Consider the following 14,690-nt stretch of genomic DNA (forward strand, 5'->3'; position numbering starts at 1 on the left):
GTAGGCATACTGAAAGAATCAGCCTTGAGATGGTGATTTTCTAATGTCAGAAGATGCAGGCTGACAGAGCCTTTAATCATTTGCCATGTAAGGCAGAAGTTTATTTGTCATTTAGCCTGGATCCCATCAACGGTGACATTTCAGGATTGGTTTTTGACTTGTTCTTTAGTGTCAGATGATTTTTAAGTCTGTAATTTTCCCTCTAAAATAAATAATGACCAGAGACCATGCCCTGACAGCCCCATACATTTACACTAGTTGGCTCGTGAAAGAATGATTTAGCTGTATTTATTTTCTCATTCAGTACAAGGTCGGGGACATAATATGTAACCCACGTGCAGTAATTTAATAGCCTGGTAACATATTAGGCAATTCAAAACCTAGTCTCTAAGTTTAGCCACAAACTGATAAGACATTGTCTTTTAATCATTTTTCTGATAAAGAGTATTCTTGAAGTTTAAGGCGGTTCGCTGAGATGAGGTTATGTGAAAATGCTTTTTCTTCTGACTCAGAAAGGCCATATAGTTCAAATTGCAGTGCAATTCTAAAAATAACAAGAAAAAGGAGCAGTAGTACTCACGAGGATCGTCGTTCACTTCATATATCATAACTGACAGAATGATATCCTGCATTTAAAGTCTAAGTTAAGTCCTCCCAACTGGAACTGAGTGTCTGCTGCCACATCGAGTTAAGTGAGGATTCCTTTACAGGAGCAGAAGCATGACAATAACATTCTTTTGAAGCAAGATGGACAGATCGCTGTCCATTTAACCCATATCGTGAAAGGAAGTCACTTCGGGGAATGTAATTTATTTGCATTTATTTAAGTGACTATCATCATTACATTATTGAAGATAGAGGCATGGCTATTACTAAACAGACAGAAAGTTCTATTTTCATGGTTTAAAATCTAGCTTTTAATACAAACTGTCTTAAAAAAACAACAGAACAGGAGCAAATTGCAAAAACTGTACTGGCCATGAGTAATGTGGCAGCATAATACACTCTCTGCCAGTACAGGCTCTCTGCCATTTGTAATGACTTGTCACACTGTTGCTATGTAAAACACTTATATTACTACTGATAATAACAATAATAGAAATAATTATAATGATGCCATTAATCACATGTAAACCACATTTAGTGACACTTCATTTACAAACACTAAAAAACACTTTGGTTGCCCTCACTCTAAATTTAACATGTCACAAAGGTATCTTAGTGAGATTACCAAAGGGCCATAATATGAATAGAGCTCTCATTTCATGGTTTCTTTCCTGTGTGTGTTATGTTTCATTTTGTTTTTTTGGACGATGTGGGCCGCTGGGTGTGAATGAAGGTGAAATTTGGCTACCTCTTCAGGAGGAAACCAGCATGATGCACAGCAAATGTTTTTAATGCGCACTTGAATGTGTAAGTGGATCTGTTTTTTCATACTCTCTCAGGCTTATTTGAATCACTTAAAATGTCTAGGTCAGGCAAATGCTTGGAATGAAGTGACCGAGCCATTACTGTCAAAAAGGAAAGACTGCTAATGGTGACTGGGTTTTAGGGGCATGCGCTCATTTCAGAATCAATCACCAGCTGAGTGGTGTACTGAAATGAAAATCACTTTGGAATATATTTTGCTACAGCAATAATGAGAGGCGGAGTGTGGATTCTTTTCACTTTTCTTTCATTAAGTACATGGTCAAATGAAACAGACCCTGTGGCCCACTGCAAACAACAGGATTTTTGCTTTCATGTGACTGATGATTTGCATGGTCTGGACAGTATAGAGGTCGGGGGACCTCCACTCAAGACAAGTAGCAGCACGTGTAAACCATTTTCCTGGTTAATGATACATCGCAATGAGATGATTGATGCCCCGAAAAATAATTACATTCATAACGTAAGCGTGTTTGTTTAAAGACCACATAAGCTTATGTTTTTCATAGGACTTCCAATATTACAGAGAGGGCTATATTTGGGCCAAGCCTTATGTACGAGGAAAATACCTTCGTCTTAAATACAGTCTTGCTTGGAAACACTGGAACATTATTTTGTGCAGATTTATGTATGCATCGATATGTAGCCTGCTGAGCCAATATACCGAGGTGTTATGGACACACAAAAATGCTGTAAAAAGCTTTAACAAAAGAGTGAGGGAATAACTTTGCAATGGAAAGTCACGACTGCCAAGTCTCAGCGCAGTAATGTTTGGGGTCAAGATTGTGGGGTTCGCTTCCAATGACTTACTACCCCTCCATCTTACCTCTGTTCCAGCCCTGTGATGAGCACACCATAATTGCTCCTCCAAATGATACTTCTCCATACCTCACAAAAGTTCTGTGCTCACCCAAGTTATTCACTGCTCTGCTGTTTCCTGTCAAATGGAATAGATCGGTCTGTCTGTCAGATTTCAGTTTGAACAAGCGACCGTCTCTCTCTCTCTCTCTCTCTCTCTCTCTCTCTCTCCATGGTCATTGCTAAGCATCTCTGGGTCCCTGAAATGTTTTACTTTCACTTGGACCTTCCTAACAACGCCAGATCGTATGAAAGGTGGCATTTAAGCCTTCTGCCCTTAGTTGAGTGTGTGATTAGTGTAGAAGGATGAGAAAAGTAAAAGACAGGAAATCAATCATAAAATTCTGCTGCACAGGAGCCACACTGTGGTTCTTGTGTCTTCTGACAGGCTTTAATAAGCTTCCTGTTGTGTGGAGCCCAGTGTTTGCAGTAGAAGCCGCTTCAGGCAGTCTTGTGTAATGTTACTCTTGCCATCACGTAATTACTTCAGCTGGGATTGGCTTAACAAAAATAGGCACGACTTACTGTTCATTTATCAAAAGTTATGTCTGTGATTACAAGATAATTCTACTGTAGTCAATTGCAGATGACACTTCAGTGATGGCATGGGAAAACCATTGTTTTTCTTTATGGTGAATTTCACTGAGCTTCACTTTGGCAGCTCCTCTGTTCATTAGCAGTGTTTTCACTTGCAAGAATAGGCTGTGTCGGTGGACCCTGACCAAAACCAAATGACCTTGGCCATCTACAATAGCTTAGGACCATGATGCCAGCAACCGTAACTGTGAATAAAAACAGTCGTAGAACTTAACTGTACATCAGAGGTTTGTTGAGGTTTTTTGCAACCACGTTATATCCCTTTTAAATGTTTACTATAGTTTACCACTCTATAGCATTGGCAAACAAGGCAAAATCACAGCAAAAGAGGGAGGGAGAGTTTCCAAGCCACAGCAAAACTTTGGTTATGCAAAGTACGTACAAGGGACAACTGTGAGCAGCCGTGGGAAAACTGCCTGAACTGCTGGGTTACAGTAGGAGACCTGTGCCCGTGTTTCTGTTTGCTATCTGTCACTTACACAATTAATTGCATTTTTCACCACACCAGTGGTGTGGCTCAAGGGACGGCAGTGTTGTCGGTCTGTCTGTCAGCCAGTTTGGTTCAGACTGAAATATCTCAACAACCATTGCATGGATTGCCATAAACATTTTTACAGACATCCATGATCCCCAGTGGATGAATCATAATTATCATCACAATGACTTTGATGATCCCCTGACTCATCTGGCCTCTCAGCACTGCGGTCAAAGTTTTCACTGAACACCTGCAAAACTAATGACTGTGACAGCTGTGCTTTGCACCGCTATGCCTGAGTACAGCCTCTGTAACATGCTAAAAGACGTTGGCGAACATCATAACCGTTATACCTGCTAAACATCAGCATGCTAGCATTGTCATTGTGAGCATATTAGCATGCCGATGTTAGCATTAGCGCAAAGCACAGGTGTGCCAAAGCACAGCCTGTCAGAGCTACAAGCATGGCTGTAGACTCTTCATTTGTTTCTTATTCATTCATCTTGTATCAGTTGATGTAATAAATATACCAGAAACAGTGTGACGCAAATAGTTAATATGATGCCTGCCCCTTTTCCTCTTCTCCACCCTTGAAAGGTTTCAGGAGTACAAAGCCCTAGAGACCCTGGTTGGTCTGCTGATGGATCAGCCTGAAGAAGTGCTCGTAAATGTGGTGGGAGCCCTGGGAGAATTTGCCCAGATACCCACAAACAAGGCCACCATCCGCAAGTGTGGAGGCATCAAGTCACTCGTTAACCTGCTCACTGGAACAAACCAGGCATGTTGAATTTTCTCATGTTGCTTTAAGGGTCACGTCATCTTTTAAACGTATTCCTATATTGATTAATTGATTAATGCTTTTTATTTGTGTCATTTAACCAGGCACTGCTTGTGAATGTAACCAAGGCAGTGGGCGCATGTGCCACAGATATGGACAACATGGCGTAAGTTTCCCTCTCTTCTAGGCCATCCAACCAGTTAACATGGTCTTTGACATTCAGAGTACAGTTTACACAAGGCAAGCAGCCCCATGTCAGGTGTCTTTTAAAATGTGATTCGCGTCTTACTCACTGCCATTACTGAATTAGCTCCAAACACATATTCTTGGCCGTCTATTGATGTCATATGTTTTGACACGGGAATGACACCAATCCCATGATCCAAACACAGTATCATTAACCTGTCATGGGCTGATGCTGAAAGAAATCTATGTTCTTTTAATTAGTAATTGTGCAGGTACTTTTCTCTTTCATCCCCAGCTTAATGACAGATTTTAAAAGCTTTGTTTATTGTACCTGCTGTGTTAAATATGGTTGTGGTTTAATTCCCAGAGCTTTACTATAACTTTGTGGTCACTGTCAGGACTTGAGCTGGTCAGACGAACATACCTAAAGCCCAACCCTGTCCAAGACTACATGGCTGGGAAAACACAGTGCACCACAGTCCAGAGCAGTCTTTGTTCTGTGTTCATTTAACCTCACCCTCAACACTGCAGAACATTGTGGAGCTTCCATCTGTGCCTCATTGCTTTTACAAGGCTGTTATGGACTGTAAGACCCTTCTTAATTAGCGCTGGACAAAAAATACAACTTAATGACTGAGTTTGCATTGTTACTTAGCTGTTAATGCTATCAGCCTATTACATTTGTTTGGAGGAAAAAAACCAATGGGTTCAATAAAAAGTGAAGCATGTCAAAATAAAGCTACTAACTGTGGTAAACTTCACACAAGAGCAGAAGTGTTTTGGGTTGGTTCATCATGTTCTCCATGTTTTCTCACGGTGTGTATATTTAGGCCAGACTTTGTCATTTTTCAGCCTTCACACTTCGCTGTAAACACAGAGTTCTTATTTCAATGGCCGGCTCTTGTATGTTTTGTGGCGATAGCTTATTTTGAGACATGTATGTGTACAGTAGTTTGCTGAGTAATTAACATAACTCACATTTGATTGTTTCCTGCGCCAAACCAACACTGCTGGAGCTGTTTTTCAGTTTCCCCATGATTAGATGGTGTTTGGCTAGCTAACAAATAAGATGATGATGTATGCATGATACCACACAGTTAGCTACAACATTCTTGTCAGTTAACATTACCAACAGAGACTTTTTCTCAAAAACCACCTTCTGTTGATCAGTGCAATCAGTCTCTCATCATCATTCTGATGCAGGTCATCCATAACTACTGAAAGGCCAAAACAAACAATGATCACTTTAAAGTTTTCCATGAAATACTCATATGTTTGTTTTCATTCTCAACCAGTAGGCAATGTGTGGTTAATGACATAGCACTTCCTCCAATGAATCCTGTGTAGCTACAAGAGTGAACACACGTTGTTTAATGCCTCCAGGGTTTGTGGTCTCCTCCTCTAATCCATCACTGTCAGCTACAACTTCATTGCTAATCTGTTTCATACCTGCTTCATGGGAAGACGGAGCTGCTTTGGCGGATGATATGACGCTTCACTTTTGTTTTTGGTCGGGATTTAAGAGGCCCTGCAGACTGGAATCTGATGTTATGATCCCTCTAGACTGATTTATGTGCAAACGGAAGACAGATGGCGCAGGGGACGTCCCTGATGAGTGTTCGCTCGTTGCCAGTCACGGAGATACTGTGATTAGGGAGTGTTTAAGTAATTATGACAGCATTCAATGTCGGCCTTGTTGGTGGAAGCACACATGGGGAACACGTTACATGTTATTTATACCAGACAACAAGTGCACTGTGGCGTAATTCTTTGGGTTCCCAGACCCTGACTGCAGTTTTGACTGCAGTCATGTATACGACATGAAATACAGCTCATGCCTAAGTAAACTTCACTCAGACCCTATGAAATATAGAGTGACCTGTCTATGGCTCTGTTTGATTTGGAAAGAGGTCTTCTTTTTGGCTCTGGTTGAAAAACAAGCCACCAACATAAAGTGTAAGTTTGTCTCGATTTCTATTTATAAATCCATGTACGAAGCACTATACACAGATGTACACGGGTTAACCTCTGGCCCTAGTATCGCCAAGCTTTTCCATGGAGAGTAATTTGAGTGAGCAGACAGTGGATGGGTTTCAGGCCTGGAGAGGAACTGAGCAGGACAGAACGCAAGTTTTGATGAAAAGCCAGCGCTGAAATCGATCGATGCTTTCATCCGACTTGGCTATAGTTGCGTTAAGCCTGCTGCTGGACAAGCTGATACAGCCAGAGCCCTGAGAAGCAGACATGATCACTTGCACTCTTAAATCTTTCAAGCAGAAAATTATGCTTAATGAAAGATCTGATCTGATCACTTTCAGTCTTGCTTATTCAGTCCTTCCTATTTTCCCTTCACCTCTGTCCTCCTTTTTCACTCACTTCTCTGTCTCTCTCTCTCACTCCCTGCAGAATCATTGACCAGCTTGATGGAGTCCGCCTGGTGTGGTCCTTACTTAAAAACTCCAGCGCAGATGTTCAGTCCAGTGCTGCATGGGCCCTGTGTCCGTGCATTAAGAATGCAAAGGTACAGTATAGGAAAGTACGTTTGTCTGCCTCTGTCTTGAGACTATGCGAGTGAAGCGCACCGAAAGCACACAGATAACCTCTAAATCAAAGATGTCTGCAGAGTTCGTGTCGTTTCAGAATAAAAGGTTATCCCACTCACAAAACAGAAGCCTGCTTATATCACCATGCTTGTCTCCTAAGCTCTCCCTCCAACCTACTGCTGCTGGGAGGTTAGCAGGGGCAGAGCTGTGTCAGAGGAGGCTTACATGAACCTCGGGCTAATATGAAGCAGAGAAGCCTCCTTGGCACACTGGGATTGGTGAATTTGGAAGCAGGCAGAGAGAAAGACTGAGTAATATCCTGTGGCATGGCTTCTGATTTCCCAGCTGAAAATCTTCCCTCAACATGCTACTAGTTACAGAGGCACACAATCCACACATAGAGCATGGGGTACCAGATGATTTCTGTGAACCACGATGAAAACACCACTCAAATGTCTTACAAAAGAACCTAGAGCATGAGCATGAATACTGCTTGTATGCTTTTAGATATAATGTTTGTAGAATAAAATTAAATGTTTGGAGGTCCATAAACATGACATGTTTTCTTTAAAGAAAACCACTGATTTCACACATCAAAGTCTGTTAAAAGGTCTTGGAGAGTACTGCTGCGTATCTGAAAAATAATGAATAAAGCCTTGTGCCTCTAGAGGGAGCTGCGTGAAGTCACATTTGAAGTAAAAAATGCCTCAAGTGATGTCACTTGAGTCAGCGTGGGTTTACCAGCTATATCTGCTTAAGGTTAGCAGCTAAAAGCCATATTAGCCACTATTAGCAGAACACACCTGAACCACTGACTAAACGTGACGGTCCAGTTGCATTGTGGGTAATATAGGTGCCAAGTTTTGTCAAGGAAGGGATGAAACAGAATTTGATAGTGTTAAAAGCTGTCCATCATGAGTCAGACAGTTTTAGAGGGGTGCAATGCAAAAATTTTGCAGTTCTCTTTAAAACATTATGAGCTCCTTTATGCCATCGCCACCGGCCTTTAGCTCAGTGTTACACAGCAGTGTTGTCAGTCAACTCCAATTTTAGTTACACATCAGTAGGTCTTTGATCCCTTCAGTACATCATTTCCAACTACAAACGTAATGTTGTTCTATTAGATTATTGCTGTGATTAAGGTAAACAGCTTGTCAGTGGGACAATCTGGTTAAGTTTAAACAGAAATATTGGGCCCATGCAGGTGTCTTGGGGGTGAGGCTCTTTTTTGTGAAGGCTGGAATTTTTCTGGCCCAGAAGTGTAGCGAAAATGATGCATGGCAACCATATGGAGGGAGAGGGGGACTGTGGACCCACATTGAGTGCTAACAAAGTTTGACAATGTTTGTCTGGACGTCAGTGTGCCAATTTTGAGGGAAATTCATGAACATGCTTTTTGGGTGATTTTTCTGGGACAAGGGCAATGAGAAGAGCTAAATAGTGCTCTTTGCCCACTGAGTTGAGGAACCTGATACAGCTGCTTTGGTGCAGTTGTTATTTAGATAAAAACCCCATGTGGTTTGAGTTAACAGTTCCATAGTGGATTCATGAGAGAGCCGTGGTATAAATGCATCTGCTGGATGCTCCATACAGTACTGCTGGCCCCCCATAGACACAGACAGACGCTGTGCTCTCTGCCACAAAGTCCACAACTTAAACTCACTTAGTACCATACCTGTAAAGACTTAGCAGTGAATCATTCACTTACCTTTGTTCTGCTGGCAAGGAAGTGGAACCCTCCCCGTGGCACGTAATGGGGTGTATCATTAATTTGCTTGCATGCAGAGGCACATTTAGATGCTTGATTTATTTTTCCTTTACATAGTAGCCATGTATGTTATAGAATCCTGATTGCTCCCAAAAAGGGGTCAGGGCACACTTCTGTCATTCCAAGGTTGACTTCCACCCCTCAGCTTGAGATCACGCACAGCAGATAATGTGTTTTCTATTTCATTTCATCCTGAGTAAGAGGAGGGGAGAGAAAGGATAGCGAGAAAGGCCTTTCCGTGTGCAGCCTCATAATGTTGCGGTTTTCAGATCTAGAGGCCCGTCCAGGCCATGAAAGAGATTCTGGCCAGTCTATCGCAGCTGGTGGCTTGAGAGAGCTTCCTCTGTCGCAGGGACTCCCGGCCAGCCGTCATCAGTATTCCTGAGGAAGGGCTTCCTGTGTGTCGGGGGGTCAGCTCCTGGCCCCGGCACCCCCCTCCCTACCCTGCGCTGCACACATGGCTCATCCTCTGGCACGGCATCACAGGGCCCATACACAGCACCCTGGCCTGATCTCAGCTCTCTGTTAGAGAGGAGAACACAACAGTACATCCCGCTCTCCTAGCTGTACACTAGAAGTGCACATCAGCTCTTGCTTTTTGTCAGTGCTGAATTTAATCAAATACCTTAATTTATAGAATGGACAACAACCATACAGTACACGTTGTAAATTCTGTGATTGCTGTTCTCCATAGCACTGTGCCATACATCAGCTCTGGACATGTAGATTGATGTTAAAAGTACTCAGATTAAGTGTGCTTTGTGATTTGCATCCATAATTGTATGCTTTTTGGGAAATTTCTGTTCTATTTTCAAAGCACTGAACATTGCAGACGCGGCCACCTTGATGTATTCTTCCGTAGCTGGCGATACAGTGCTTGTGATTTTAAACAGTGGCCTGATGTGCCAAGCCATACTGAAGCCAGTGTCTCTGCCAGCTCTTCCGCTGTGGTTCTCTCAGCTCTCCCTACCAGCCTGTTGGTTTGGTAGGCATTGCCCCATAAGTGGCTGAGAGTCCTGTGGTACCAGCTGGTGCCTTGAACTCAAACCATGAACCCTTGAGTCTACATTGCGTGTCAGTCTGGGGCAAAGGTTTTAAATGTCACTTCTAAGCTCTAAATTCTATGTCGTCTTTATTATGACAACTTAGGGTGAGAGTGACAGAGGTTGACAAAGATGTCAAACTTATTGGTTGTTTGCCTAGATCCACAACACAGTTCTACTGTAGGAGAGGGTGTTGTTATTTTTGAAAGCACTGCTTTTATACAGACAAAGATAGCTCTGCTGGTTGGTTTGTACTGATGGGACTTTGATTGTTGCCTGGACTGATGAAAATACTTTGTTTGTACTTATTCAGTGTCCTTTGTTTTGTCTGCCTCGCTCAAATGCCCCTGCCTGCCTCTCGTCTTTCTTCAGTCATTACACTACGTCCCTCTTCATCATCATCCTCATTCATTTTGACAGATCACCGGCTAATAACAGATTCTTTGACCATAGGATGCAGGGGAAATGGTGCGCTCCCTCGTCGGTGGATTGGAACTGATTGTTAATTTGCTGAAGTCAACAAGCAACGAGGTACTGGCAAGCATTTGCGCCGTCATCGCCAAAATAGCCAAAGACAAGGAGAATCTGGCAGTCCTTACTGATCACGGGGTCGTCCCATTGCTGGCCAAGTTGACAAACACAGTAAGTACACCTCACTGCTTGAGGCAAACAACAAGGTTTTCCCAATTAAAAGCAATGCAGACACTGTCAGTACTCAAGGAACTGTCTTTACAGTGGATTTTATTTGTTCTTTTCCTGCTCAGTTCAGCTTATGTAGCGCTAATGAGACGAACATTGTTAGATTTAGCCCAGAGTCCTTTGCAGTGCTGTAGTAGAGCTTATTGTTCTCTGCATTGTATGGGCTGGTCTCTGTGGACCAATAGCATCCTGATCTCCTCTCCACAGACTGATGACAGACTCCGTCGCCACCTGGCTGAGGCCATCGGCCACTGCTGCATGTGGGGCAGCAACAGGGCGTCCTTCGGTGATGCTGGGGCCGTGGCCCCCCTGGTGCGCTACCTCAAGTCAAAAGACAAGGCAGTCCACCAGAGCACAGCTATGGCCCTGTACCACCTGTCCAAGGACCCCAACAATTGCATCACCATGCACGGGAAAGGAGTGGTCAAGGTCAGTTGTAGTGCGGTTGAAGCTGGATTTCTGACTCCTTGCTTCGGCTTTTTTGTAGATAATTTACAAAGTAGTTATATTTCTGGTTTATTTGGTGCTTTTGAGACTAAATCTGGCATAATTACATTGAGGAAAATGTGCTTTGGCCTCCCACCACCCTTGTTTTAGCGATGTGTGAAAAACACTGAGTAATAAACTTTGAAAAGCTGTGACTATTTTCAGAGCCTTTGACCGATGGAGCAGAAACAAAGTGGGTTTTATTCAGCGGCGGAAACATGACTCCACTTTCTAGCCGTCATGGGAATTCAGAAAAGCAAACAGCTCAGTGTGTGCGCAGTGCCATTTCTCCGGTAGACCCTAGATGCCATTACAGCACAAGTCAAAGGGCTGTAGCTGGGGGTAACTGTTGCTAAGGGCTGTTCCTGGACATCAGCGTAGAATGCAACAGCGATACGGTTCAGGCCAAAAAGTGGGGTCAGAGCTGTTCAAGGCTAAAAGAGAACAATGTTTTTTTATGGTCCAGTTTTTTTTTCGCCTCTGTAAAGCTACATCCGCCAGCTTTCCTCATCATAGCAGTTGTGTGTAGCGCTCTTCCAAAAAGAAACAAGCATTGTTTTGTCTAACATTGAGCCCCTCGGCCTGTTTCCATGCTCAGCTCCAGACTGTTTATGTTTGTCTCTGTCAGTGATGTAGAGATTTTATGTTGAGATTACACTGTAATTGATGTCTTGTCACAGATGATCATGTGCCCATATTTTAGCATTTTGGGAAAACATTGCTATCTCACTCTCAAATTTATTCATGTTTCACATAGAGAGACTTTCACATGAGAAATCCGTGAGTTTAAATCCTTTTTCCCCCCTAAATAACAACTGCGATATAAATTATGAAGTGGTTATGCAATTGCAGCCAGATATTTTTTTCCCATGTTCATTAAATGGTGTACTTTAGCTTGATCTGCTGTTACAGTGTATGTGGTTCAACACTAGCCATAATTGGTAGCTGGACTGAACATTGGGTGTTCCGAAAGAGTTATGTCCAATTTGCAAAAGTCGTTAAGCTGAATGGTTTTTGTAGTTTGAGCCACGACAAAAACTGGACAAACCCTCTTTTTTGCTCTCAGTGAGTGTGCGTGTGTGTCTATATTTGAAATTCTACTCTGAGTATGTGTGTGTATGGGCGTGAGTGTGTGTGCAAATGCAAGACATACCACCCTTTTTAATCTGTCTCTGTGTTTGCCCTTATTAATGTACCAGTTAAGAGTTGCAACACTACTCCATAATGTATTTTTGGACTTTTAAAGAGCTTAATTACCAAAGGCCACGTAATGGCACCAGCGTTGCATTTCTTCTTAATCTCAGACATGGAAATGCAACACAGGCAGCCTCATTGTTCAGTCTGGCCTCGGTCTCAGCCTGTCTGGGAGGGAGGCTGATACTTACCTGCCTGAGCCCGGAGGAAACATTACAGTGTGAGAGCGTGTCAATCTCTGGATTCAGTGTGAACTATACTGCTGTGCTTCATGATATACAGGCAGCTGGTAGAGAGAATGTGTTAAAACAATATCTCCAATGCTTCTGAATGGATTGGAAAGGGTGTATCGAGGATTGATACAAGGCATGGTGTCTAATTTACGGCCCTGTGTAAAAGTCTGGACCGCCTCTTGTATTATTGCAACCGTATTTCAGAGAGGTTTTCTGTGCCGTAGAGAAGCTCTCAAAACATGTTCACCCACGTGTAGTATATGATTTCGAATGAGCAAAGGTCTCTCTTACTCCAAAGTGGGTTTAGAAAGTAACTTTTCTCTCTAGCCCACTTAATGGTGTATGGCCCAGTCCCCTAAGATTCACAGGGGAAATCAAGCATCGAAAAGAAAGTATTTGACACTGGAAAACACATTAGTGACCCGTTTTAGTCTTTATATTTTACCCCTTCCAAAGCCTTCAAAGTTGGTCCAGAGTCAATTAAATTATTCATTAAAAGTAAATGTAAACACTATAAGCATTAAATATCTTTAAATAAAACACTTTGATTTGTTTTGGACGCAACCTGCTGTCATTCCAGCTTCTTTTACTCTCCGTTATTTTATTGCCTTCATTTTCTGTCAACATATTTTCCTTGGAATCTGCCGGCCTCTCAGATCAGACCTCGTTCAAGAAAAAGGGATTCAGGTGCTCGCTCTCACAGGAACTACATACCAGGGAGAAGAGAATTTCAGCTTGCGAGATGAATGGCCCTCCCCGTTTCATTTGACATCCACTCTTGATATCTCGCAGCGTTATACGGATGTGCTTCATTTTGTGTCATGTACAAGATCAACATGCCGCCCCCCTGCGCTTTACATTGCTTCCAATAGCACTGGGGATTGTTTGCTGAAACCATAAATCCCTGTAGACAGCTTCAGCCAGCTATTTCTATTAAAGAGGCTCTTTCATAAGAAAAGCTTTGTCAAGTAAATTGATGAAAATTACAAAATGCAGATGGTAATTATTGGTAATTTTCAACTGAAGGCTTTCCAGATCTTGGCTTTTGCCAGGTCCTGGTCTGTATTTTAGGCTTTTACTAATCTAAATGAGAAAATGGTTTGCACTTTTGTTGCCATGAGCACACTTCTGCCCTGGCATGATTCTTTTCTGTTTTTCTTTTTTTCCTCCCTCATACATGGTCGTACTTTAGGAGTGAAAGCATGCAGTGAGGCTGTGGGGGGCAAAAATTGCACCAAATGTGAGGGAAGGAATAAAAAGCAAGCAGAGCATCACAGGTTTACTTCTACAGTTTCCTGTTGGTTTGTGGGTAGCATGACTTCAGGTTGTGGGTGTGGTGAGCAGATGATACAGGCGCCGTGTGCTGCCTGCTCTGTTATGACTACCATGTTTTTGAGATCCACGGAGTGCAATGTTTTTGAGCCTTTGACTTAAGCCTCTCTCCCTCACGCCTTGACCCGAAATGCCAAAGCGATGTTCTTCAGGTTGAACAAGCTTAGTGTTCAGACTGAAACGTTCCCCTTAAAGTCATTGATTTGAAAGCTGCCCTCCCTCCTTTTCCTCTTCCTCTTTAGAGACACAGAAAAAGCAGCTTAACAGTTTCTGGCTCACTGGAGGCAGCAGGGAATGTTGTTTACCTTGACTTCTCTCACCAACTTCCCCTCAACCCCAGCTAAACACTGCTGTCTGTTTGTGCTGTTTGCCTCCACAGAGGAGTCTGAAACATGGGAATGCTGGGGTGGAGGGGGGTTGATGGAGCCATAATGGCTGTCAGACCTGGCACAGGGGAATTTAAACCTGAACTCCTGCAGGTGGACGCAGTCCAACAGAGCGCACTTAACACCATGACACCTCAGTGTGCGATAGGATGAGTGTGTACACATGCAACAATATGTGTAGCCCTCCCAGACTGTGCCTGCTCCTCCCCCTAACCCCTTCAGCTGGGGGGGGGGGGGGCGTGTTCCCCAGCTCCCTTCTTGGAGGTCAAGACTCACTGGAGCTCTCTGAAGTGCAAAAACCTCAAAAACTCACCATTCAGCTTTCAAACGTGGAGCAAGTGTTCATGTTACCACAGTCAGGGAATATCTAACAAGTGGAGTATTATATTCCTAGAGATCCCAGCTGGGAGGGAAAGAGCAAGCTAGGAAAAAAGGCAGCAAAGAGAGACACGCTTATCTTAGCCTAGCTGTGCGCTTCGGGAGACCTTATTTGGCGACGTCTGAATAACATGCTATGAGGTTGGCAAAAACTCTGCCTCTGGCACTTCTCAGGCATCCTCTCTTTTCACAAAAGAGACTTGTTTCGCGAGCTGCATGTTTTCTGGAGCCTGTAGATGTGAGTTTACTTGGAGGTGTTTTGGATGCTATTTAAAAATCATATAAAACCCAAAGGGAAATGTTTGA

General features: G+C 43.0%; 1 protein-coding gene across 2 annotated transcripts in view; it reads left to right on the forward strand.

Annotated features, from left to right (window-relative positions):
- Positions 1-14,690, forward strand: part of odad2 (outer dynein arm docking complex subunit 2) — a 49,833-nt gene that overhangs the window by 32,862 nt on the left and 2,281 nt on the right. For both annotated transcript variants that reach the window (XM_076760875.1, XM_076760876.1), the window contains 5 exons: positions 3,956-4,136; positions 4,241-4,302; positions 6,729-6,843; positions 10,130-10,318; positions 10,583-10,804. In XM_076760875.1, the coding sequence (XP_076616990.1) occupies positions 3,956-4,136; positions 4,241-4,302; positions 6,729-6,843; positions 10,130-10,318; positions 10,583-10,804 (769 nt within the window). The remainder of the gene's footprint in view (positions 1-3,955; positions 4,137-4,240; positions 4,303-6,728; positions 6,844-10,129; positions 10,319-10,582; positions 10,805-14,690) is intronic.

Source organism: Chaetodon auriga, chromosome 21 (genome assembly GCF_051107435.1).
Source record: "Chaetodon auriga isolate fChaAug3 chromosome 21, fChaAug3.hap1, whole genome shotgun sequence".
Classification (NCBI taxonomy): domain Eukaryota; kingdom Metazoa; phylum Chordata; class Actinopteri; order Chaetodontiformes; family Chaetodontidae; genus Chaetodon; species Chaetodon auriga.